The 27,315-nt window shown below is 42.0% G+C and overlaps 1 protein-coding gene across 1 annotated transcript in view; it reads right to left on the bottom strand.

Moving 5' to 3' along the window:
• Positions 1-27,315, bottom strand: part of Prkcq (protein kinase C, theta) — an 83,308-nt gene that overhangs the window by 11,150 nt on the left and 44,843 nt on the right. Inside the window, exons 5-14 of the mRNA XM_013009372.1 lie at positions 23,918-24,080; positions 22,121-22,152; positions 21,939-22,024; positions 20,438-20,567; positions 15,220-15,329; positions 13,801-13,918; positions 12,240-12,403; positions 7,449-7,622; positions 3,583-3,674; positions 925-987 (exon numbers count right to left, since the gene is read on the bottom strand). Of these exons, the coding sequence (XP_012864826.1) occupies positions 925-987; positions 3,583-3,674; positions 7,449-7,622; positions 12,240-12,403; positions 13,801-13,918; positions 15,220-15,329; positions 20,438-20,567; positions 21,939-22,024; positions 22,121-22,152; positions 23,918-24,080 (1,132 nt within the window). The remainder of the gene's footprint in view (positions 1-924; positions 988-3,582; positions 3,675-7,448; positions 7,623-12,239; positions 12,404-13,800; positions 13,919-15,219; positions 15,330-20,437; positions 20,568-21,938; positions 22,025-22,120; positions 22,153-23,917; positions 24,081-27,315) is intronic.

Here is a 27,315-nt window from a genome sequence, read left to right as displayed (position 1 = left end):
AACCTCATTTATGCTTATGGAAACATGGAACTGATTTTCTGGAACTTGCCGCCAGCATGCATATTCTTCTAACTTTCCCATCACCGTGCCTCCTGTCCATGTCCTGTGCTTGTGAAGAGTCACATGGTGAATGTCAAGCGTGTTTTTTGAGAAGAGAAGATGACCAGAATACCACGGCTCTCCTCCCAAGGCTGTGGCAGCCAGGGGTGAGATAAATTATCATACAACAGAGAAATTGTGAGTTCAAGCACGGGGACCCCAGGAAGGTTTTATGCACTTTTCTATAGAGTATAGACCTGCAGGTTTCCACAGGAGTGTGAATGTTCCTGAAAGAGTTTCCTTCTCCCAGCCAAGAGGAAAACATTTCCCAAGCATCTCTAGAGGCCCCACACATGGTAGAGGGGACACGTGGTACGGAGGGGACACGTGAGGGAAAACAAGACTCAGGCAGCTGGAAGGGGGGTGAGGGAGGAAGTAGGAGAAGGGCAGAGAAAGGGAGAATAAGAACGAGGACCCAATTAAGGGGCAGAAGAAGACTAGAATCTCCATGCATTTTCCTCCTTGCTTGTAGGCAAATCATCATTCTGTATAGTCACGAGGAGCAGCAGGTGTGGGTGAGCAATGTTCTCCCATAGAAACACACTCAACAGGCTGGCAAGCGCAAAGATATATCCAAGAGCTTAGTATTTTCTTTTCTTTTTTTTTTTTTTTTACCCAGTCCTGGGGCTTGAACTCAAGGCCTGTCCCTGCGTTTCTTTTGTTTAAGGCTAGTGCCCTACTACTGGAGTCACAGCGCCACTTCTGGCTTTTACTGTGTCGGTGGTACTGAGGAATCGAAGCCAAGGCTTCATGCATGCTAGGCAAACACTCGACCACTAAGTCACATTCCCAACCCAATATTTGTTTTCAAAGAGCGTAATTTACCTATAGACAATTCCTTTGGCATGAAGGAATTGCAGGCCCAGGATGATTTCAGCAGCATAAAACCTGAGGTGTGGAGGGGGGGAGAGGGAGAAGAGAGAGAGAAAGCCAAAATTCAGCATGAATGTATGAACAGAACAAAATGCAATCCACTTGGTCTGATCTGTGAGGTGTGCACAGTGCCAGAATAAATGGTATTTGCCCATAAATGTTGTCAACTTTTTTTTTTAAACAGGGAAAATGTCACTCTGTGTACTCTCATCATAAGAGATCTCTAGCCTCAGGTTTCAGAGTATGAAACAGAGCTACCCTCTCCTCCATCAGAGATTGTTCTTGCATTTTATACTCCGCTTGTCCTGACATTATTTTGCTAATTAAAACTACATAAATATTGACTATGACAGCATAGCACTGCAGGAAAAGAACTTGTCCCTTTATTTCAGACTCTGCTTGGAGTTCTCAGACCTGTCACGTAGGCTCATGGCAAACAGACTTGGTTGGTTTATTTTCATATTGACAATGTTTAACCGTGGCCAGGACATACACGCCAAGAGGTGGAAGAAAGGAAATGAGGAGATGGGAGGTGATTAGTCACTCCTCATCTTCCATGGTGACAGGCTTAACGGAAATGAGTTTACATCAGACACAAGGCAGAGCTTTCTGGAAGGGAAATTTGCTGGGCGAATTCTCATGAGAGAATGCATTAGGAGTCCCTTTTGGAAAATGCTCAGGACATAATAGATAGAGAGCAGGTGTCCAAGGTGGATTCCTGTTACAGTGCTGGACAGAGGATTGGGCTGACTGGATGGATGGCTTCTAACACAAAAGTACTCGGTATGTGCTTTGCGGAGGTTTTCTGAAGACTGCTGGATCACTAGACATGACAAAGCGTCAATTTCAGTGAGAGTGTTGTAGGAACTGCTGGACTAAGTCCATGTTCAACCTATTTCATGTTCAACTCCAACCACTCAATATGGACATGCAGAATGGACAGAATAGTGAGCAGCAAGTAAATAGTAATAATAATTAATAATGATGATAATGGTAATAATAATAAAGAATAATAGCAACTTAGCACATGACTAACATTTTATGATTGCTACCAGAACTGGGGTTTGAAATTAGGGCACTGTCCCTGAGCATTTTTGCTCAAGACTAGTGCTCTACCGCTTGAGCCACAGCTCTACGTTCACCTTTTTGGTGAACTGGAGATAACAGTATCATGGACTTTCCTGCTCAGGCTAGCTTTGAACTGTAATCCTCAGATCTCAGCCTCTTGAGTAACTAGAATTCTAAGCAGGAGTCCCTGGTGCTTGGCTTCAAAACTACCATGCCTGTAATCCTAGCTACTCGGAGGCTGAGATCTGAGGATTGCAGTTCAAAGCCAGCCTGGGCAGGAAAGTCCATGAGACTCTTATTTCCAATGAACCACCAAAAAACCAGAAGTGGTGCTGTGATTCAGAGTGGTAGAGCACTAACCTTGAGCTGAAGAACTCAGAGACAGCACTCAGGCCCAGAGTTCAAGCCCCACAACCACCACCACCACCACCACCACCACTACCACCAAAAAGCCATACAGTTAGATCTCTATTATTATCTTTAGGTATTTGTGCCAAGAAGTTGCCATGACTTCACTTTTAAATGAGCTCTGTGGTGCAGCTCCCTACCACGTGATGGTCAGGGTGGGTATACTAGGTGGGAATTAGGAGTCAAGGGAAATGGTGCCCGCAGGTGCTGTGGGACCTAACTGCAGTCTGAGCAGGTCAGCACAGGCCGCTCTATTTCCCTTGCAGCTGCACCTTCCTGATGCCTTAAAAAAGGAAGAATTATTTTCAAAGAGACTTAGTGTCTTTTCACATTTCTTGCTTTTCATGCACCAGAAGCCCAGATAGATGCTTTCTACCTTGGCATTGAACTTCCCACAAAAGGCCTCAGCCAAATGTTTCATCCCTCAGCCACCTTGAAGATTCTGTTCTTGTCAGAGGGCAAGTATTTGCTCCCGTGCTCAATTATTTCAACTAGGGCGGGAAGCCAAGTACAAGTTTTTTTTTTTAATTGTGAAAATAATGTACAGAGGGGTTACAATTACATAGGCAAGGTAATGAGTACATTTCTTATCAAGCATTGTAGCCTCCTCCTTTGTTTCCCCTTCCCTTCCCTTCCCATCTCCTACGTACAAGTTTTTTAAACCATGGAAAAAGGTATCAAAATAGAATCAAAGTTCACTCTTACAAACTGGGAAGCCACTGACTGGCTTGACTGATATTCTTGCCAAGGGTGTACCTGGCCGTGATTTGTAGGCACACCAAATGAAGAAGCAAGAAGAAACTATCTCTGGGTGCCGGTGGCTCATGCCTGTAATCCTAGCTACTCAGGAGGCTGAGATCTGAGGACTGCGTTCAAAGCCAGCCTGGGCAGGAAAGTCTGTGAAACTCTTATCTCCAATAAACCACCAGAAAACCAGAAGTGGTGCTGTAGCTCAAGTGGTAGAGTACTGGCTTTGAGCTGAAGAGCTGAGGGACAATGCTCAAGCCCAGAGTTCAAGTCCCACGACTGACAAAAAAAGAAAAAGAAAATATTCTGTGGGTACCAGATGTGCATGGATGGACAAAACCAGAGACCCCTCCCTCCCGCATCCCTGTGCTCTGTGGAGGCTCTTACGTGGCTCTGGAGAGATCGAATTTGTGGCAACTTTGAATATGGTACATCAAGTCCCCACCGTTGAGATATTCCATCACAAAGAAGAGGTTTTCCTGAGAAAGAAACAAAAACAATCCCAAATTGTAGCTTCTTTCATTAAAAAATATACTTTTATTTTTATCATTAAGGTGCTGTACAGAGGGGTAATCATTTCATAAGTCGGGGAAGGAGTACATTTCTTTTTGGACAATGTCATCACTTCCTTTGCTTTCCTTCAGTTTCCCACTCTCATCCCTACCCACAAGTTAGGGGTAGTTCATTGTTTATATAGTATATTCTGAATACCATGATTGCATTTGCTTGTCCTTCCTACCTCCATTTTTGGACCCCTTTGTCCCCCAAAAGACAGCAAAAGGAATAAAGAGAAACAAAACAAAACAATTCTCCTTCCCGCCAAATGCCCCCAAACAAACAACACCAGCCCTACCATCACATCACCACCAACTAAAACCCACATTTCCATTTCCCGGAATTTGTTTCAATAAATAGTAGTTTAAATGGTCGGAAGCCTCATGCCTTTGAGTTCCTCCCTTAAGAGTATAAAGTGTAGTTTCTTTAAAAAAGCAGTTAAAAAAAAAGAAAACCAGGATGAGCTTTTAAACAGGTTAGAGAATTAAAAGAAAACCAGGATGAGCTTTTAAACAGGTTAGAGAATTTCAGCTGAACCACGTTCCATCTTGAAATTGCCTAGGGAAAGGCTGTCAAAATCATTTAGCTGAGTTCCACCACTGGAAATCCTAGTGAGCGGCTCAGTAACCTCTCTTTGAGAGCTATGCCATGATCCCCTGCATGGAGGCTGGTCTCATCTGCACTCTCGGGACAGTGGGATTCTGTGGAGCATGGAATCCACGTTGATACACTTATTGAGCGTGGTCAGGTGTGAGATGGAGCAAAAGATACGTAGGGTCAGCACCCTGGGTCTCTGATGAAACACTCAGTAAATCCCACTGACCATGCTCTGTGCATGTTCAGATTGTCTCACCCATCAAAGATAAAGGAGACCTGGGCCCTATCTGTGGGAACCCGTAATTAAATTTTGCTTTGTTATCCTGCTCGTCCTTAGGTCAGAGGGCAGGCAACTGTCTGAGAGCGTGTGTTTCCTAGAAGACTAGTTCCCCACTAGCACCCCCAAGGGGCAGCACTAGATGGAGGCTGGGTGGTCTTCAGGTTGTGAGACAATATTACTTTAACCCAAATGGTCAGTAGCTCCGTGAGCACCCTGAATTTTCCAGGGATCTTAAGAATCACAGAATTAGTAGCCATGGAGTTGGGGATGTTGGGCGAGTCCGTGCATGCATTTGCACCTAAAATAATCTCACCTGGATGACTTTTTAACAGCCTTAACCTTTACAACTCCACGTGAGCCTCATCAGGGCCTAGGAGGAAATGGTACCAATGGAGGCGTGGGCCCTCAGTGACATTCACTACCTGCCAGCTTCCCCACAGGTGCGAAGTAATGACTTGAGTTGTTTTTTAGGGCCAGGTCTCTTATGGCACTCTAAGCTAAGTGGAGCCTGTGGTGTCCGTGTCCTCGCTTTTCAGTTCCCTCGTTCCAGGTCTCTGCCAGGACACTGGCATGTGGGGAGGTTCAACAGCAGAAGTAGGGTTCACTTCAGGGTGGACTACCCTAGGCTATCAGCCTTATGCTCACATATTAAAGGCATACAGATCACCCTGTCCCCCTAAACAAGGTTTGAGTTGATGAGAGACTCTGAGAGCTGTGCTTCTGGCATTCACACGTCTGTGGCTGTGAGAATGATTCAAGCAAGACCACAGAGCTGGCCAAGCACATGATTGCTGGGAACAGAGTGGGGGGGGGGAGGTGTGTGTGTGTGTGTGTGTGTGTGTGTGTGTGTGTCCCACAGGCCAACCTATAACACTGTGTTAGTATGCTCATACCAGCGTGGAGTTTCTTACGTATGGTGGCAATTTGGACTGGTGGAGTGATTTTGATTCTGAAGTAGTTTCATTTCCTCCTGATATATTTAGCGGTCAACAAAAACATCCTAGAAAAATTTTTGTTTTGTTTTTTAAAAAACTAAGGATTCACTGTCAAAAAGTCCCAAATAATTGCTTGGGTACATTCTATAATTGTGTTGTGCTGTGTGTGTGTATGTGTATGTGTGTGTGTATATACACGTGCATATAAGAGAGAGAGACAAGGAGGGAGAAAAATGGCATTCTGAAAATCAGCCAACTCATTTATTAAGGCCTGTTTGTATTTCTCCTGTGAACTCTAATTAGTCAAGCTGCTCTCTTACATAGACTCATTAGGGAGTGTTAGAAATAGCCCTCCTGAATTTCTATAGGTCTGTGCCTGGCCGGAGGGATTAGAGCCGAGTTGGCAGTGACTCCCTTAATTGTCCCATTGGGTCTTCCTGAATTAACCAACACAGTTATTTTCCTTTACAACAAAAAGTGCAAATAGACCCCTAGTCAGGAATTTTAAAGTGTTTTCCTTGATGTGGTTAGATCTCTGAGGAGAGACAGCCAAGTAACATCCTGGGCTCCTCTACTTAATTACAGACACTTGTGGCCTGGGGAGGTGGTGGGGGGTGGTGGGTGGGAGGGTAGTGGGGGGGGTGGGGGGTTGCTTAGTCCCTTGGGACTGCTTGCATGCCCTTATCTGTGAAATGGGGGTAATAATAATGGCCACTACATGGAGTTACTAGGAAGATTAAGTGAGCTCATGCTTTGGCTCATAGTAAGTGATTTATAGATCTGAGATGTCACCTTATGTGTTACTCTAGTTATTGAATACAATATATATGCTGAGAAATGCATATTTCACCAGCTCAGAAGAGTCCTAGGACTAGACAGAATTTTCAGTACTATAAGTTTGATGACAAAATGCGCATTTTCTACTGAATTTTTTTTTTTGGGTCCAGTCGTGGGGCCTGAACTCTGGGCCTGGGCGCTGTCCCTCAGCTCTTTAGCTCAAGGCTAGCGCTCTACCACTTGAGCCACAGCGCCACTTCTGGCATTTTTCTTTTTGCTTATGTGGTGCTGAGGAATCGAACCCAGGGCCTCAGGCATGCAAGGCAAGCGCTCTACCACTGAGCCAAATTCCCAGCCCTCTACTGAATATTTTAAAAGTATTAAGTTCTCACTACTTATGAAAGGCAAAGGAAAAAAGACATTCAAAATTCTATCTGGAGTGCTTTTGAATCCAAGAGCTATATATTTTTCAATTGTCAGTATATTTTGATGTTATTTTATAAGTAAAGGAAATCTTCAATGAATTTTACTTCTTAAAAGTGATAAGCTGGAGGCTCACACCTATAATCCTAGCTACTCAGGAGGTGAGATCGGAGGATCGTGATTCAAAGCCAGCCTGGGCAGAAAAGCCACGGTGAGACTCTGATCTCCAATTAACTACCAGAAAACTGGAAGTGGTGCTGTGGCTCAAAGTGGTAGAGTGTTAGCCTTGAGCAAAAAGAGCTCAGGGACAGCGTCCAGCCCCCAAGTTCAAGCCCTACAACTAACCCCCCCAAAATTCAATCAAGGAAGGATGAATACTGTCATCATATTCAGTGTACAGGTGTGAAAATGGAGTTAGGTAACTTGAGGGTTGGGAGAGATGGGGAGGGGAGAGAGAATGATGGAGGTGGTGAAATCAATTAAGATACATTGCACTCCTAAGCTGACATTTTGAATAGAATCCCCTTGTACAGCTACTTAAAGATAATAAAAATATTTTTAAAGAATTCAAAGGAATATATCCATGATATTTAGGAGAGAGGGAATGTGTTGGATGGAGGGACCAAAGGTAGAATGAAGCAAGTAAGAAGGTCAACATGGGGAGGATATCCAAGCAGAAGCCATACCTTGGTCTGGAATGTACAGAACATGTGTGTTAGAAACGGATGCTCCCAGGCCAAAGACAGGACTCTCTTCTCCACCATGGTGCACTCCACATCGTCGTCCATCAAAACCACATCCTTCTTTAAGGCTTTGATTGCAAAGAATTGATTGCTTTTCTTGAACTCTGCTAGGAAGACCTAGAAGGAAGGAGAAGAAACAACTTGGTTTTAGAATTTAGATCTCCTCCTCATTTAAAAACATTTTTATTGTAAAGGTGATGTACAGAAGGGTTACAGTTACGTAAGTCAGGTAATGAGTAACTTTCTTCCCTATTCTCTCCCAGGTTTTCCCCTCCCGACTTCCCCCCTCCCAGCAAGTTGTATAGTTCATTTCCAATAGTCTAGTGGGTTTTACTGCTGAATTGGTTAACCCTTTTGTCCCACCATTTCTGTGCTTCCTTTGCCCCTCCCCAATCAGATAAACTTATATACAAGACATAGGGTACAGAAATTTAAAAAAAAGTGACAGAAGGGAATAACCCAAAGAAGGAAGAAAAGAAGAAAAAAAGAAAAAAAACCTAGAACTGAAAAAAATAGCATAAAAACCCTCTTGGAGCTCATTTTGATTAACATCATTTTATATGCTAATAGTCACATAGCTCTTGAGCCCTTGAGATTAAGAATATCCTCCTTTAAGGATGTAGCTCAGTGGCAAAGCGCTTGCCTAGCAAGTGCAACGTCCTGGGTTCAATCCCCAGTACCAAAAAAGAAAAGACAAAAAAAATACAGTTAAAAAAAAGAATATCCTCCTTTGTTCTCACTGTGTGAATATTTAGTCTGCTGTTTAATTAATCACATCCAGGTGTAATTATTTGTATTTTACTCACCACTGGGTTTCCTTAAGATTTATAGGCACATTCTAACAGATGCTAAAGGGGATGTGGCCAAAAGGGAACACTACTACATTGTTGGTGAGAAAGTAAACTTGTTCAACTACTCTGGAAAGCAGTATGGAGATTCCACAAAAGACTACACATAGAGCTTCCCTATGACCCAGCAATCCCACTCTTGGGCACCTATCCAATTGACCACAAACCAAGCCACACTAAAGCCATTAGCCCAACCATGTTCTCCTCCTTCATTAAAGATGAGACAGAGTGCTGAGAGAGATCTGTGTTGGACAGGGAAAAAGGTGCCTCTTCTCATCCCCCTCCATCCTAGACGGATGTTGGCGAGCAGTTAACCTGAGCTCCCATTTCCTTACGTGTAGGAGGAACTAGTATTGCTGTATCTCCTAACTTATAGGATTATGGTGGAAATCCAGTCAGAAGCTACGTGAGAAAGTAGTTGTGAACTCTATTAACATTACATTAAAACTATATAAAAACACCTGCCATTGGTTTCTTTAACTGACTTTTAGAGAATGACAAAGTCAAGGACAGCAAACTAGTACTGACTCACAATGTGTCTAGTTTTAAAATAATCTTGTATGGATCTGTGGCTTGATCAAGAAAATGGAGCGTAGATGAGAATTCAAGTAAATGAATGATGCTTCTAGCTCCAGGAAACATGGCATGTGTTCTTCTAGACTTAAAAGTGGATTGAGATCAGGAGTAGCCATTATGCTGAGAAACCCTATTTTTCATAGGGAGTCAAACAGGAAACACAAGTTTCATAGTGTTGTTGGTACCATGAGAAAGGGAAAAATGACAGTCCCATTTGGTCCTTCCTCTACTGTTATCTGTGTGCAGGACTCAGTTCCCAGAGGAAAGGGGCATCCTGCTGTGGACATTTAGTTGAGAAACTCTGAGTTCCAAGCCAGCCCTGGGGATATTTACTGAGGCTTGTATGAGGCTTGTATGTTTAACTGAATGTCTTTCTTATTAACCTTGTTCAAATGTAGAAATTCACATGGGAACTCAGAAAGATAAACATTTCATTAACAATTAAAAGTACGCTTTTGGTAATTGCTTCTTTCAGTAAAACATCCTAAAACCAGTCATAACTAAGAAGCTGAAAAGGCAATTTCCATCTATATAATGTGCTTTCAATTTTTGGTAACAGGTTATAATTGGACATTAATTGCTGCTAAATTATAATAAAGATGGCCTGTAAAATTGCTTATTACACTCAGATTAACACCAAATGAGCCTGTGGTGGTTCATATTATTGTGGAAATGAGCTGAAAGAATTTGTGGATGCCAGACACTGAGTGCAGGGCAGGGAGATTTTTGTGGAAAAGCAATGCTTTGGGTGTTTAAATGCAAACTTACTGGAGCACAATCTCATTGAGCTATGTTGGCTGCTTGGTAGCATTTTAGTTTATTATTCAATAAACAGGGTAAAGTTTCCTGCCAAAGTTTGATGAGCAGATGCTCAGCATGATGTTGGCTTTGGATGAGCAAATTCATGGACAGGGGTCATGTGATGGGGTCACGTGACATGAGGGTCATGTGACTGGGGGGCCATGTGACATGGGATCCCATGACAGTAGTCAAGTGACCGGGGTCACATGATAGAATATCAATATCAAACTTTAAACTCTATTACAAAGTTGTAGTTATAGAAACAAATTGATACAGGCACATGAAAGGTCTGAGGACCAATGAAATAGATTCAAAGAACCAGAAATGAACCCACAGATCTATGGCCACCTTATCTTTGATAAGAGAGCCCAAAACACAGGATGGAACGGTGCGGAAAACTGAAGTTAGATCCTCATATATCACCCTGCACCAGAATCAATTCCAAATGGATTAAAAACCTCAATGTAAGACCAGATACCCCAGACATATTAAAAGAAGGCATAGGGAAAACATTAGGGCTCCTTGGCAGAAGTTGAAACTTTCTATGTAAAGGTGCAGAAACACAACAAATCAAAGAAAAGCTGGATAAATCAAACGAAACAGTTTCTGTGTGGCAAAGGACATAACCAGCAAGATAAATAGAAAGCCCCAGAATGGGAGAAGATCTTTACTAGCTATACATCAGACAAGGGCCTCATATCGAAAATATACTTAGAGCTAAAAAAATCACCCCCCCAAAAAAACAAATTCCCATCAATAAGTGAGCTAAAGACTTAAAGAGAGACTTCTCCAAAGAAGAAATAAGAACGGCCAATAGACTCATGAAGAAAGGTTTAACATCTCTGGCCATATAAGAAATGCAGATCAAAACCACATTGAGATTCCATCTCACCCTAGTTAGAATGGCCATATCAAGAAAACTAATAATAACAGATGCTGGCAGAGATGTTGTTAAAAGGGAATGCTACTACACTGTTGCTGGGAATGTAAACTTGCTCAACCACTCTGTAAAGCAGTATGAAGGGTCCTCAAAAGACTAAACATAGAGCTCCTCTATGACCCAGCAACCCCACTCCTGGGCATTTACCCAAATGACCACAAATCAGTCTGCATTAATGCTACCAGTACAACCATGTTCATTGCAGCATTATTTACCATTGCTAAAATATGGAAATAAACCCAGATGCCCTTCAATGGACAAATGGATCAAGAAAATGTGGTATATATACACAATGGAATTCTATGCTTTCACCAGAAAGTCATTGCCCCATTCATAAAGAAATGAAAAGCTTGGAAAAAAATTATATTAAGTGAAGTAGCCAGACCCAAAGAAATATGGCTGCATGGTTTCTCTCATTTGTAATAACTAGAATATGTCTATAAATCTACAAGTTAATCCAATGGATAGTAAAAGACAAATAATTACATTTGGACACAATTCAACAGCACTCTAAGCATTAACACACTGAGAAAAATGGAGGATGTTCTTAGGAGAGGATCACAATGACTCAAAAGCCATGTGCATATGACCATTTAAAACAATGCTATGGAAATGAACTCCAGGAAATGGAAATAAGAGTTTTTTAAATTGTATTGTTTGTAGTCATTTCTTTTTTCTCCTATGGTTTGTTCCCTGTTGTCACTGTTCTTTATTTCTGTAACCTTTGTCTTGTATATATGTTTATCTGATTTGGGGAAGGGAAGGGGAATCAGAAATGGTGGGACAAAGGGTGAACCAACTCAACAGTGACTCACTAGACACTATGCTGGAAATTAACTTTATAACTTGGGGCAGGGGGAAGGTAGGTGTGGGGGAAGTGGGAGAAAATGAGTGAGTGACACTCTTCAAAAAGAAATGTACTAATTACCGTATGTAACTGTAACCCCTCTGTACATCACCCTTACAATAAAATAAATTTAAAAAACTAAAAAGAAAAAAAAAAGGTCAGGAGAAAGGCTTCAGAAGTAACCACCCTAGCAGTCATCTTGAGTTGGACCTGTGCCTTCCAGAGCTGTGTGAGACTAAATTTCTATCATTCAAGCCACTCAGTATTTTGTGGCAGTAGCCTAAACAAACCAACCCAAGCTTGAAGATAACTGGTAGACACACACACAAAAATACAGATGTTATAAAAGGATACTCCAGGCTGGAAGAAGAGGCGATAGAAGACAAAACCAAACCAACAAAATGCCTGTGTGAAACAGGAAGTAGACAAAGCATATTTCTGTGTCTTTGATGCCCAAAGATACCAAGCTCATGAGTATGCGGGGTACAGGCGTATCCTCAGCACAAGTGGTTTGGGGGACAAAGAACCCCAGGAAGCAGAGGCTGCTAAGGCCCTACAGTTCCTATGTCTCCATCAATTGTGGGTGTCCTTCGCTTCTCCCAGCATTTCAGGACCTGTTTTCTCACACCATCCAGTCCCAAGAGTTTAGTCTCACACACCCAGGGCACTGATCTTCCATCTCTGCTGTTTAGTCCATAGAATTCTACAGTATACTAACGTACCTTACCAAAACTTCCTTTCCCCAACATCTTGTGCAGGATAAAATCCTCGATTTTCAGTTTCATCTGCTGAGATGGTTTTTCGATGTTCAGTTCAGATTGTGGATGATGGCTCGTTATTTTATCTGCCCCATCCAGTGGTGACTCCCAGGAGATTCCTTGAGGCTCTGCAAATGGCAAGTTGGGGTTAAATGCCATCCCTGAAGTTACCATCAGCATCTCTTTCCCACTCCCCATTCTGAGGCTGCACCTACAATGAATGTGGTATGTCAGGCAGTGTTAAGGCCTCTCTTATTTGTGAGCCTGGCCACATTGTAACCAATGAAAGACAAGGAACTTTTTAATCCTTTCTAGAACTTTCCAGAGCCTAGGCAATTGGGAAGTTTAATCCAATCTGAAGAAGATGAAAGACTACTGATAGAACTTGAAAAAATACTTTTAATACTATCAGATCTTGGACCAACAGAAATTTTAATCCAATTTGAAGAAAAAGGATTCTAAATTGTCAGTATGGCTTAGGAGGGGTAGGGTGGGGAGGGGAGGGGGGGGGTGGGTGGATGGGTGGGGGTGGGGGGTGGGGGAGCAGGAACAGTGGTGCCAATTTCCATAAATCACTCCAGAAATGGGTGTAGGGAACACGTGAAATCCAGAAGATTGCTACAGAGAGCAACTGCATTATTCGTTAGTCTTCAATTCAAGATGCTATGCTCATCTTGTCTAAAATGCCATCTTCCTCACTGCTTGGTTCTTCTGAGATCTAATTTAAACCTTCCTTTTAGTCTTTGTATACCCATTTAGTTCTTGCCCAATGCCAGAAGCCATATAGAAAAACTTTTTATTTTTTCTGGCAGGAGATTGGAGGTATGGCTCAAGTAGTAGAGCGCTTGTCTAGTAAGCACAAGGCCCTGAAGTCAAATCTTGGTACTGATGAAAGAATGAAAGAAAAACTTTTGAAATTTTCTTCATATTACAGTATTGTTACATTATTATAATATTGTTGCATTACTTCTACATTTAAAAATTCATTCACATTCTTTCTTAACTCCAAGAGTGATATTTTACAGTGCATATTGAAACAATTCAAGTCCAAGAACCAAATTGTGGGGAAAATAGGGGTGTGATGTGTGATATATGTTTAGGGCATTGGGCCTGGCCGTTCTTTTTTTCTACCCTTAAATTTCCTTAAAAAAGTCTTTCAGGTACAGAATATGACCAACTCCTGTAATTTTCTGACCATCTCACTTTATGATAGATTCCTTTCTACAATACCATTTAATACAGACAGGAAGTAAGAGTATAACTTTCTAAGGAAGGATTTGAAGTTTTTCCTCCAGATCAATTCTTCCCACCCTCTCTCCCCCGAAAGATTTCCTAAGAATAGTCTTTGATTTCCTTTCTGAGAAATCCCTGCCTCTTGGTTAGTGGCTGAATCTGTAATCTTTAAACAGGAAAGGGCTGTCAATTGAACCAGGTGAACTGAGAGTTTAAATCCATAGAACAAAGGTTAAGGCTGATCAAAAGTAGTGATTGACATTGATTGACAGTGGACCATTTCGACAGCTACCTCTTTTTCCAGGGGTGGGGAAGTTTGGTTGCCTTGTTTCACTTCGGATGGAACATGGGAGACCAATTTCGACTGGACCTTCTCGGAAGATGAGTTCTGAATCTCTTAAGGAGCGAGCCTGGATAACAGACAGATAGTCAGATGCCTAGCCGTGTGCCATGGGTGGGACAGCTCAGTTTGCTGTTCCTGGGGACAAAAGCCATTTAAGATTCCTCAATTTAGGCCTTATGCAGTGGCTCACACTTATAATCCCAGCTACTTGGGAGGTAAAGATGGGGGGGGGATTGCAGTTTGAGGTCAGCTTGGGCAAAATCTTAGCAAGACTGTATGTCTGTAAACAAGTTTGGCTTGGTGGTGTACATGTGCAATCCCAGCTACATGGGAGGCATAGGTACAAGGATTACCAGCTGAGGTCAGCCTGGGCTAAAAGCATAATGACATCTAAAAAATGACTGGAGGTATGGCTTAATAAAGCAAGTACAAGGCTCTGAGCTCAATTCCTACTTCTCTTAAAGATTCCTCAATGCACAGCATGATTAAAGCTCATCTTTGTCCAACACCCTTTGAATTCCTTATCCCCTGAGAGTTTTGTATCCAAGGCATTAGTGGAGAATATACAACTACTTCAAACTTTTTGGGACTAATGAAATCTTTCATGTTCTTGATGTCATTCTACAACAAGTAAGAATAGGTCAGTGGAGAAATAACTTCCATAGGCCACAGCCACCCTCAAAGATGATTTGTTCTTAGAGGCAGGAGTTCAGGGAGTATGAAGGCGTAGGTAAAAGTCATCTTGGACTCAGTACTCTGAGGGAAAAATGGGAGACAAACTCATTAAGTAATTATTTCTCCCCAAGCTACTACATAGTCCTTATCAGTTATAAAATGTGTAATAAATACTGACTTTAATAAATTCACATCATTCTGCCCTTCCTCATCTCACAAACAATTTAAGAACTCTCACTCTTGTGGCTCACACCTGTAAACCTGGTTACTCAGGACGTTGAGATCTGAGAATCATGGCTCGAAGTCAGCACAGACAGGAAAGTTCTGGAGCCTCTTATCTCCAATTAACCATGAAGAAGCAGAAACTAGAATTGTTGGCTAAGTGGCAGAGTGCCAATCTTGAGTGGAAAAAGCTAAGAGAATTCAAGCCCCAGTACTGACACCAAAACCCCCCCAAACAAGCAAAAAAAAAAAAAGAGAGAAAAAAGTTTTCTTAAAGATCCACACAATACAAATGTATGGATTTAATAAGCAAACGCCTCAAAGGGGAGGGTATTGCCATGCAGATGCAAATGAAGGCTCAAAGGAGCTGCTCAAAATTACATTCCTTGACATTCTGTAAGTCTGCTACAGACCAGAGAGCAAAAGATTTGAGGTGACATAGGGAGTTTGCCAACTCAACACCTTCCCTACCTGCTGGGTGCTTTCGATCATTGCCAGCGCTTCAGCCATTAGCTTCTGGTTTATGCCACATAGATTGGCCACTTTGGTCTGGCAGCGGTGGTGGACGTTCATGCCACATGCTGAAAGGAAGAAAGGGGGCAGTGAGCAGGAGGAAAGAACCCACCGGTGCTTGGAAATGGCATTCTCTTGGGGTAGGACCAGAGCCTCTTGGCTCCGGAGGAAAGTCTATGATCAGCATGCATCTGGGTTGGGCTATGTCTCTCTGAAGGTTATAGAAAGTACTGGAATAAAGAGGGCGCTCTCTCCCTCCCCGAACTATGTGGGGCTATTCTATCTTCCAGGCTGAAGCCTCAGTTTACAGAATGGAAACTGAGAATGGATGATGATGATGATGATGATGATGATGATGATGTGTGTGTGTGTGTGTGTGTGTGTGTGTGTGTAAGGGTGAACTGGATGAAAGGAAAGGGACCTGGGGTCCATAGGCTCATCCAAGAGGGAGGTCCAGTTAATAAACTCCCTGGTTAGGACTGCTGCTATGTGGCTGTGGGGTGGGGCACAGCCTTGAACCAAGGCTGGTAGGGAAACAGTCAGGACAATCTGAGTCTCTTGTGAGTAGAACTGGGAGTATGGGTAGGTAGAGACCCCAGGAACTTTTGGTTATTCACAGGAAATTTTATTTTATTCTAGATGTATTTGAAGGGAAAAAAGTAAAATCCTTTTTTTTTTTTTGGAATCCTTTCTTTGGAACAACAACAACAAAAAACAGCATAAAATAAAGGGACATTTGAGTCTTGATACTCTTTTCCCTCCTATCTGACATCCTTGATGGTTGCCTTTGTAAACCCAGGCCCTTAAGGTAGCCACATTGACTTCTTTCCAGCTGGCTACAGGGATTCATACAGCCCCAGCACAGCTTTCTATATGCCCTTCTTATCCCCTGTGGATGCCCTGTACAGACCCTTTCCTTTGGCTACAGCTTGCTTCTCTTCTTTGGTCAATGGATGCCTTTCCAGCAGCTGTTCACAAAATGCAATGCCAGCTGGGCGCTGGTGGCCCCCACCTGTGAATCCTAGCCACTCAGGAGGCCTTGTCCATATGCTCCCCCAGTAACTATTAGAATCCTATTGAAGTGCATTTCAAGGTAATACAGAAACTGGTATTCTTAGGTTTTGTTTTTTGTTTTTGCCAGTCCTGGGGCTGGAACTCACAGCCTGGGTGCTATCCCCGAGCCTCTTTGTGCTCAAGGCTAGCACTCTATCACTTGAGCCTCAGCACCACTTCTGGCTTTTTCTGAGTTGATAAGAGTGTCACAGACTTTTCTGCCTGGGCTGGCTTTGGACCATGATCCTCAAATCTCAGCCTCTTGAGTAGCTAGGATTTATAGGCATGAGCTACTGGCACCCAGTGAAAATGGTATTTCTTGCACTTATGGGTTAATGGTTTAAATTTACATCTCTGATACAGTTATAGAAAGTAGCTATCATATGTCATATGGATCATATGCATATATGCACACATTAATTAAAACATTAAAGTATGGTATGTGCAGGGGAGAATTCTAGTGGTATAATTCCTTTGAACAACGAACTTATTGTCTAATGATCTAAATACCAGGAAGCTGGTATTTGGGGTATCAGGAAAAGTTGAGGAGAAGAGGGGCAGATGAATGAAGAGGGATGGGAGGATGCAGTCATAATATTCTATGTAAATATATGAAAATAGAGCTAGGAAAACTGAGGGTGTGGAGTGGGGTTGGGAGGGATGGAGAGAATGACTAAAGAGGTGACATTGATCAATATACCTTATACACATGAAGTTGTACACATTGTGTGTAACTTCTTCAAGATAATGAAAAATTTAAAAAGAAAGCAGCTCAGAAAAAGAGACCCATGTTTCCTTTCACTCTTGTAAGTCAAAAAAGACCTTTTTCCCCTTTCCTTTCCTTTGGAAAGGAAAAGAAAGAGTAGTGGGAATCGCTCTGGCTGTGCTAGGCAGAAGGTCCCATCTTGCACAGTGAGTAGCCACTAACGACCATTCACAGCCACCTCCTCTCCAAGGGCTTTTGAGCAAGATTCCTAGCACCAAGCCACACTCGATATAAACAGTGTCGCTCTGAGTCCTTATGGATCAGCCTAAAGGGCTAATTTCCACTTCTGTGACCTTGAGATCCTTCTTGGATGAAGTGGGGAGACAGGAATGGGTGTTCCTGTCGGTCAGTGTGAAAACGATTACATCTCATTATTCCTTTCAGAAAACCCAAAATTATGTTTGTTTGTTTGTTTTAAAATCAACATTGCAATGAACAACAACAAACACATAAAGATTTCCAGACGCTAGCTTAGAGGATTGAAATGCAACCAGTCTCTCGCTTCTACTTAATGTAACTAAATGTGATAGAATTAGGCAGAAAAGCCTGTCAAATACACCCTTTTAAAATCTTATCAGCTTTTTAGTAATTTGTGTTCTGAGATCCTAGAACAGAGAGTGTAACAGAGTAGGTGCTCCACAAATACAACTGCGACATACACATTAAATTATCTAGGTGATATTTTGACAGTTCTCACCTTTAGTTTTTTGTTTGTTTGTTTTTGGTTTTTTGTGCCGATATTGAGGCTTGAACTCATGGCCTGCGTGTTGTCTCTTAACTTTTTCACTCAAGGCTGGCGCTCTACCACTTGAGACACAGCTCCACTTCTGGCTTTTTGCTGGTTAATTGGAGATGAGAGTCTCACGGACTTTCCTGCTCAGGCTGGCTTCGAACCGCGATCCTCAGATCTCAGCCTCCTGAGTAGCTAGGATTATAAGCATGAGCCACTGGTGCCCAGCCTCACCTTTAGTTTTATCAAGCCCCTACTTCTTTGGATAATTCATCATAAAGCAAATCAAATAACATTTTCTATGTAAATAAGCATATTATTAGTCCCAGTGTATATGCATAGATATAGCCACAAAGATGCATTGCAAGCAAAATCTTTTATATATATATTCAAAATCTCTAGCAGAGTAAAGATGGTGTTTGTTTGTTTTTTTAATGATGGAGTCCAGAATTCTGCATGATCCTATGTCACACTGAATCTATTTACTAGGGTTTAGGTCTTGGATGGCCTGAGCCATGATTTTCTTACTTATTCTTGCAGTGCAAAGTGTGACACTTATCGAAGAGTGGGTAGAACAAGATCGGCATTTTACTTAGGCTGGCATTTTACTTTGCTCTTAAAATGGTAGCCAGATCTACGCTTGTCTTAGATGGACATGGTCAGGAAAGAAAGACCCTTGCTCTCATGGTAATATCACGAGTCTTTGTTACTAACCTAGGAGGTGGTAACTGGATCTCTGTGAGCTCAAATAGTCCCTTCTGATGGCTATTTTCATGGGAAATGTCACAGAGGAAAAGAGAAGACAGAGTAAAAACTAAGGGGACCCTACCTAGGAAGTTAACTTATAAGGAAACAGGCAAGAATGAGACAAAGAACAAGGGATGAAGAGAACTGGAGAAGACAAGAAGAATCAACAGATGAGGGCAGGGCAGGTGGCGATCAGCAGAGTAGAGAAGACAGGGAAAGTTTGGGGGGGGTATTAGAGGTAAGAGTGGAAATGAAAAGGGGAAGGAAAGGGAGGGGAGGAGAAAGGGGAAGGGGGGATGAAAGAAGAAAGGGAGGGGAGCTACTTGAAATAAAGAAGGTACAGGGAGAAGGGGAGAGAATGGAATGGAAAGGAAAGAATGTTAAGGGGAAAGAACGGAACAATGCATTTTTACAGATGAATGTGAAATAATGCCAAGGAATCTTCGGGGAAGTTCTAAGCTCTGCCTTAACTATTAAATAGGTGCTCAGGCCAGTGAGAAGTTGGTTGCTCTAGTTGCTGTTTGTATAGTTAGAATACTTGGACATGTTTTCCCCCCATGAACTGTTAATGATATTCTTCAGTGTATCCTTCATATCCATATTTTGTTCAGGAACAGGTATTTGGACAAAAGTAGACAAATGTTTTTGTTTTTGTTTTCTTGCTCATGAAGGGATTGTGGAGGTTGTTTCTCACCAATGACCAGTGGCCACCTTGGTAGTGATGTAGAACCTAACCCTTTCCTCCATTTGGATGTCACTCTGAACTCCACCAGGTACACAAGCAGGTAAGGAAGGAGAGACAGGGCAGTCTTTCATCTTTAGTCATGTGGCTGTAGTACTTAAGGAAAGGTAGTTCATGGCATAAAGTAGGATTGCAAAGAAAAACAGAAGGTTTATAGATTTAGTGTAGCAAATAAAATGTCTGTGTTATGGCTTCATCAACTGAGTTTGACTTTATCAACTAAGCCCTGCACCTGCTCTTTCTTTTACTCAGAAGGCAAAGGGGCTATTTGTGTGTGTGTGTGTGTGTGTGTGTGTGTGTGTGTGTGTGTGTGTGTGTGTGTGTGTGTGTACTGGGGCTTGAATTTGGAGCTTTGTTTTCTCTCTGGCCACTTGAGCCAAACCTCCACTTCCAGCATTTCATGGATTAACTGAAGATTAAACACTTTCCCTGTCTGGCTTTGAATCAAGATCTACAGATTTCAACCTCCTGAGTAGCTAAGATTCTGGGCATGAGCCATGGGCATCCAGTTTGTCTATTTTTGTGGAACTTTTTTTCCTGCTTACTCTTTAATCCCGCCATGACAGCATTCCAGTCTTTGAAGGTGAATGCCTTGGTAACAGGATTTAGAGGGAAACTGAATTGTTCTTTCAGGGTAGGGTTGAGTGGCCACCAGCAAGTAGTAGCATGAGCTCAGCTCTGCTATATTCCCAGCCCCCAAAAAAGATCAGGCAAGGGAAACCGGTTCCCAGGGATGGACTCTGGCCCCATCCTGGGCTCTATGTTAAACCATGGGCAGATACTCCAGGTTTAGAACCCACCAAGGAGAGAGCAGTTTGGGTCAGAGTGGAATGGAGTTCTGGGAAGATGAGCGAGTCAGAGCAGAAAGGCTGACTTCATTAATCCCCAAGATTGTGTTGGTAGAACCTAAGGTCATGGGGTCAAAAGTCTGACCCCAACACTGGGCTGTTCCTGCCTTCTCTGGGATGTAAAGAGAAGGGCGTTTTGGAGTGGAAAGAGAAGAGTCCCAGTGGCATACTGTGCCAGGAGGCTGGCATGCTTCATCCCAGGTTTGCCAGGCTGGTGTGGACATTGTCCCTGCTCATCACCCCCACCCCCACCCCCCACCATGCTGCTCCAGGCTGCACACAGGACTCACCATCACACTTGAGCCCCTGCCTCGCCAGGCCCCACAGCAATGTCCCACAGTGCTCACAGAACGTTGGACTCTTGTAGTTGTAGACTTTGAAGCGGTGTGGCATGTCGATCTTGAATCTCTCCTTGTGGAACTGGAAGAAAGGCAGTAGGTGTGTGACCCTGTACCCATCCCTGGCTCCCAGCTTTCTAGTATCCTCACAAACACTTGAGCATTGTGAACAGAAAGCTGTCATTTACACATGGGCAGCACGAGTGTGGAATCCATCACAGATGCTGTTGGACCGTCTAGTACCTGAAGAAGGCTGAGCGCCAGGGCCAAGGGCCCTGTCCAGGTAAGGACAAACATACCATCTGCATTTGTCCATCAACATAGCCAGGGATCATTCCAGAAAGAAGGGACAAGGGAAGGACATTGATCCAATGGGAGTTAAGAAAAACACTGCTCCCATTTAAACAAATGAAACTGCCCTTCCTGCTTTGGTAGAAAGATAGCCTTTTCTCTCTCCATCCAGAAGAGTACTTCATGGAAGATGTTCTAAATACCTCCTCTAGAGGAAGCATCTTGTCTCTGCTACATATTTGCTTTCTTCATAACATTGAAGACAATCAAGACTCAAATTGTTTTGTTTTCCCAAGTTGCAATTTCCAGGAGGATGAGAATGGTTTTGCTTTGTTTTGGGCTATACATCTTTCATAGTCGAATGCCTTCTATGCTAGGTACACAATGAATATATGTTGGATGAATAAGAAAAGGATAGAAGAAGAAAATCAAAACATTTCATAATGACTTTCTTATCTCAGTTTCCCTCTTATATGAGGTAAAAATCTAACTTGTCTTTACACTACATCTTGGCATTCATTCTGAAAGGAATATTTGCTTCTTGACATATGGATTATCTTTCTGTCAGGATCTTGTGCTAATTTACAAAATGCTTATGTCTCTTGTATTTTGTAATTGCTTTTTTTAGTCTTTTTAATGCATTTTAATTTTTATTGTAAAGGTGATGTACAGATGGATTATAGTTACGTAAGTCAGATGCAGAGTACATTTCTTTTTGAACAATGTCACCCTTCCCCTGGCTCTCTCCTGTCCCCATCTACAAGTTGTACAGTTCATTTTCACCATAGTGTCTAGTGCTCTTAAACAGTCATCTCTAGCTGTAGATCCTACAAGGTGTATTTGTTTATAACCAACTATCTAAGTAGGTTTTCTGGAAAAAGTCATGTTGGTTTTATTACCTCCTTCCCCACCCCTCCCCCACCTCGGCTCTGGAAAGTACACCTTTTTCTCTTGGAAATTAAAATTCATATTTGTATTTTTTATTTATTTCCTAGTTTTGATAATTCAATCAATATCATTACTGAAAAGAGTTCTTAGATTGACATTCATTGATAAGGCTACAGGTTTAAGTGTAGGCATTATTAAAATCATGAACTATAAAATTAAATGTCAAGATTAAACCAGGTATAGGATAAAGAGAAGAATGTGGTTAGGTACGTACCATAGTTTCTCGGCTATTGATAGCTGATCCTGTGCACTTCGCTATCACTTTATCGATGCACTTCTTGTGAATTGCTGCATTGCATTCTGAAAAGGGACAATGGCAACTTAAGATCTGCAGGAATGAAGGAGCAGCTGAATGGGAAGCAGAATGGCAATACAAGAGAAGTCCGTTTTACTTACGTCGACACTGGTAGCCCTGTTTGTTCAGACCCCTGTAACAGAGTGCAGAGCACAGACATGATTTATTTGGTTGGTCAGGTGAACATCAGGACAAAAACATTTTAGACTGAGGGTAGGTATGGGAAGAGGGAAAATGAGGGAGAAAGATGGAAGGGGTGACATCCATTAAGATGTATGGTACTTACAGCCTGATTCGTGGAATTGGAACCTCTTTGTGCAATTACTTAAAAATCTCTCTCCTCCTCCCCTTCTCTCCCCCCGCCCCGTTTTAGAGATAAGCAAGATCTCATGGCTTCCTAAAGCCAACACGTTTTCTCTGATTAATTTGATGATAGCACTCCCATACATTATCTGCCCAGAGTAGTTTCTAAGTTTTAAGTTGCTTTTGTGAAAAGTGTGACAATAAACAAGGAGATGTTGACTTCCCTCTCATTCTTATATTTTGTAAGCAGGTATGGGATCAATGCTTGACCAAAATGCACCAGAGGCTCTTAGCAGTCAATTTCCAGGTCCTAAATTTAAAACCCAAATCATCATCTCACTTGAAAATGCATCACTAACAAAGGAGGAGGTAATAATGCTCGATAGGAAATGTACTTATGACTTTACTCATGTAACGGTAACCCTTCTGTACACTATTTTTACAATAAAAAGTATTAATAATAAAAGAAAATGCATCACTTCTCACATACCCTTTGCTAATGTATAGACAATGATGTGTGTAACACATTTTGTTTCCTCTGTCTGTCTGAGAACATTTGCAACCAACAAAGCTCAGTGTGAAGCAGATTCCAGACCAACAGTCATATGAAAAATGAAAGCAGTTCAAGTGATTAGGTTAATGAAAAACCACCCAAATCTATGTGACCCACAGATTTGCTGGTAAATTAGGACTTGTACATGAACTGATTCTGGTGCCCAGGGAGAAAAGCATCTCCTGGCAGGCACAGATGCTGAGACCAGAAACTGGAGTGAATTCAATCTCCAGTCTCCCATCACCTTGGTTATGTGGTTACTGATGCTTCGGCTGATCTCTGAGGGGGAGACACCCTAGGGTCTCATTGAAATTACTCATTCCAATGGGAAAGTGCCATCTGTTGCAAACAGTGCAGTGGGGATGGTGAGGCGGAGGAAGTTTTGACTGTAAAATCGTAGAAGCATGGTTAACAGGAGGTACTGCCTCTTTGGCTTCTTTCCTCTCATCCCTAGCAGCCTCTCATTTAGTCAGAAATTAAAAATCCTTTGGATTTTGTTATGGTTGGGATCTGAAATGTCCTCCAAAGGCTGGGTTCTGAATTGTGGTGTCATTAGAATGGACGTCACTGAGAAAGTGATTTTGAAGGGGATATCAGTCTCTCCTTGTATCCCTCTCTCCATTTACTTTTCCTTCTCCATCTCCGTCTCCCTCTCCCCTTTTCTCTCTCCCTCTTTGCTTCCTGTCCACCATGAGATGGGCAGTTCTTCTTGGTCCTGAATTCCTTGCCATGATATTCTGCCTTGCCATAGGTAGAACAAAACAGCAAGATAAAGCAGTGATAGACTAAAATCTCTTTGTGAGCCAATGTAAACCTTCCCATTGAGTGTCCCAGGTTCTTTGCCACAGTGAATGTAAACTAAGACAGACCTTTAGCCTGAGTGGAGTTGGATCCACAAGAGCCACTTTAAGTCACACCCCTCAGATGTTGGCAGTCCCTGTACGGTTGTTGTTTCCCAGCATGCCACACTTGGTAGATTAAGACAAAATGGGAAAAAATACCCAACCCAGAGCTTGTAGCAGAACACTGCAGTTAATCATACCAGACAAACTCATGGCAGACAGAGCAAAATGTGGGTTGTGGGAAAAAGGTGGCGGTGAACTCGTGACACTTGACGTGGTGGACTTTGGCTTGTTTGATGGCCCCTCGGCGGTGGTGCAGTGAGAAGAAGCCTTCGGTCTCAAATTCACTCATGTCCTTTGGGTCTGCAGGGTGAAAACACAGCAAAGTGAAGCTCTGGGATGTGACAAGCTCAGCTCAAGAGGGAAGGGTGAGAGCTGGGTGAGGAATAGAAGTGGACAGAAGTGAATCCAAAGAGTTTTGGATCACTTACTCTGGCATTTTTTTTTGGCGGGGCGGGGGGGGGGAGGGTAACTATAAAACTAGCACTGAGCACTAGTGAAATTGCCAGGACTTAGCCTTGTGGGTAAGATGCTAGGTTTCTTTCCTTGATTCTACAGTATGGAATTATTTTAGGGTCTGTTATCAGAGGATTGAAATGAGGTTGAATTGCTGCTTCCATCCTTCCATTCCTCTTTGATTGAGTGGTCTTTCTGCTTTTAAAACCGGAAATCAGAACTTTTTTCGGTTTAGCTGGAATTAGGAAGAATACTGCTGTGATTGACAGCAAATTGGGTACAGACTTAATCTGTTTAGACAGATTGAATTGTGCTATGTGTGTAAGCAAAAGAATTCAGGAATTTGCTCTGTTCTGGTCAGTGTGGAAAGGTCCAATAAATTAAGAGATCACTAGACTTGGAAAGAAGTATGTACGTTATCTTGTGTATTACCTAGTCATCTATATCAGTTCATCAAACTCACATGGACTCCATCTACCTTGAGCTCATGGATGTTGGTGATGGTACTTTGGATACTTAGTGTTTACAGTGACCTATCCCCAGATTAGTTTTCCCGAAAAGTCCAAAGAATTCTAAGATGGTAGAGTTCTGAGAATGACCAGCTAACACATAGGACCCCAAAGAGCAAAAAATGGCAAGGTAATCATGGTTAAAGAGTCTGATCAGGTAAGTGGGTATAGCATAATAAACAGTAAAGAAAAAAAAAACTCCCACAAACCCATGACCGTGCCTGAATAAAGGATTATAAATGCAATCATTGTAATGAATAGAATATTAGTTTTGTAATTTCTTAAAGATTTTTGAATCACTTACTCTTTTTTTGTATATATAACATCTAAAAGTTTAGTGAAGAATAGAAGTCTATTGTGTCTTAAAAGTAAAAAATGTTAGCTGGATGCCAGTGGCTCATGTTTGCAATCCTAGCTACTCGGGGGTTCAAAGCCAACCCAGGCAGGAAAGTCTGTGCAACTCTTATCTTCAATTAACAATCACAAAACAGGAAGTGACACTGTGGCTCAAGGTGGGTAGAGTGCTAGCCTTGAGCACAAAAGCTCAGGGACATCACCAAAGCCCTGAGTTTAAGCCCCATGAATGACAAAAAAGGTATAAAATGTTAACAATATTGAAACTTTCATTATGGCTATGCCCTGGCAGAGGTCTAGCAATGCAAATACCTTTGCTAATGTGCCATATTTTCCCATTCCTGACAATGTCTGGGCTAGAAACTTACTAGACAAAAGAGAGACTGTGCAGGTGGAATTCTCTCCCATAGATACTCCGCCCAGTTTCAAGATACAGTTTAGACCTGACATCTTCTCTATACTGGCTCACAGGTTTGTTCTATGGTAATCACAAACTCCAAGATAGAGGGAATTCCTAATAATTCTCTAGACAGTTCTGTAGATATGCTGTCATTTTTTGTCTAGTACTTTAAAGCTATGTAAGTCAGGTTATTGTAGTTGGACCTAGGCAGAAATAAGCTGGCTTTGGTAGATGAGGGGTTAAATGAAGGTCATAAAGCCTCCTATCAGTTTTGGCAGATCTGTTTTCAATTTGTGATTGTTACAGTATGTCACTTCCTAGTAAGATCTGACTCATTTTTGGTTTGATCAAGACACAATGAAATGAAATAAGGTATAAATATATGACTGTAAATTCTACATAGTGTGTTTGTATATATTAGACTACTATAAAATTTAAAAATGTTAAGAAGGTTTAGAAATGAATTTGTTTCCTTGCTTGCTTTTTCCTCTGATTTTTTAAAGTCTCTAACCATTTTAATCATCATAAGAGAGTAAATACATAAGAACACAAATTAAAAAATTTTGGTATTGTATTTCTGAAATAATTTGCTCTTCTATTTATTGGCTTGAATAAAGCCATTGGTTTAAAAAGATGTTTGGTTATTTACTTTGTACCAATGACTCCAAATATTACCAAAAAATCATTTAATTGAAGGGTCACCTGTTTACAGTCAGTCAAAATATAAGTGTTTCTGCAAAGCTCTGAAGTAATTGAGCATTCTGAAGAAATCTCAGATATTATTCCTAACTCTTGAGCCTCTATGGTCACCCAGGGCAAAACAGCATATTCAGGAAGAGCAGCTAAGTACAAGAGGCAGTGTATGACAGTGTAGAGTAGACTCAAGGACACAACTATTTTTCGGAAGTAGGAAAAGGACTTGCTAAAAAGAGACCAAAGAGAAGCAGCTAAAAAATTAAGGGGAAGTTGGGTACCTATGGTCTACACTTGTAATCCTAGCTACTCAGGAGGCTGTGATTGAGGATCATGGTTTGAAGCCAGCCTGGGCAGGAAAGGTCATGAGACTCTTAGCCTGAGTTCAAGCCCCTGCACTGGCACAAAAAATAAGAGGAAAAATGGAAACTATCATATCAGACAAGCCCCCAGAGAATGGGGCCCTCAGCATTGTGTGGTATCAAGGAAGAAGAAGGATCAGTAAAAGGAACTTGTATAGAAGGCCGAGATACTTAGAGGAAGCCACTTCAGAAAACTGATCTCACTGTAAACCAGACTCTTAAGATTGAAGAATTAAAACCTTAGTGAAAAAAGGGACTAATACATAGTCATTATGACTAATGCTATGTCTACAAGAAATATTGTAGGAAAAAAAAGTAAAAAGGAGGGCAGTAAGAAGGTTAAAAAAGAGAGTTTATTCAAAATAGGGGAAGAGGCCTTAATACAGCATGTCTTGGCAATGCAAAGGAAACCACAGTCAGCAGGGATACTAGATTAGAGAGGAAGTGAGTTGATGAAAGAGGGCTTCTGGGGATGAGAGGCCTGAGTTGAAGAAAGCAGGAAGATTTTCTTTGAGGGCACAGGAGCAAGGAGGGCAAGCATGTACAAAGAAACAGCTGCACTCTAAAGTGTACAGATGGAGGTTGAAGTCTCCATCAATTGTACTGAGCCAGGGTCAAATTCTAAGAAGGAGAACAATAAGAAAGATACTGTTGGGGGATGGTGAGGGAGATGGGAAGGGATGGTAAGGGGAAACAAAGGAGGAGGCAACAATGCTTGATAAGAAATGTACTCATTACCTTGCCCATGTAATTGTAACCCCTCT

The sequence above is a fragment of the Dipodomys ordii genome, unplaced genomic scaffold (assembly GCF_000151885.1).
Source record: "Dipodomys ordii isolate 6190 unplaced genomic scaffold, Dord_2.0 Scaffold9, whole genome shotgun sequence".
Taxonomy (NCBI): Eukaryota; Metazoa; Chordata; class Mammalia; order Rodentia; family Heteromyidae; genus Dipodomys; species Dipodomys ordii.
This window is presented reverse-complemented; position numbering and strand designations above follow the sequence as displayed.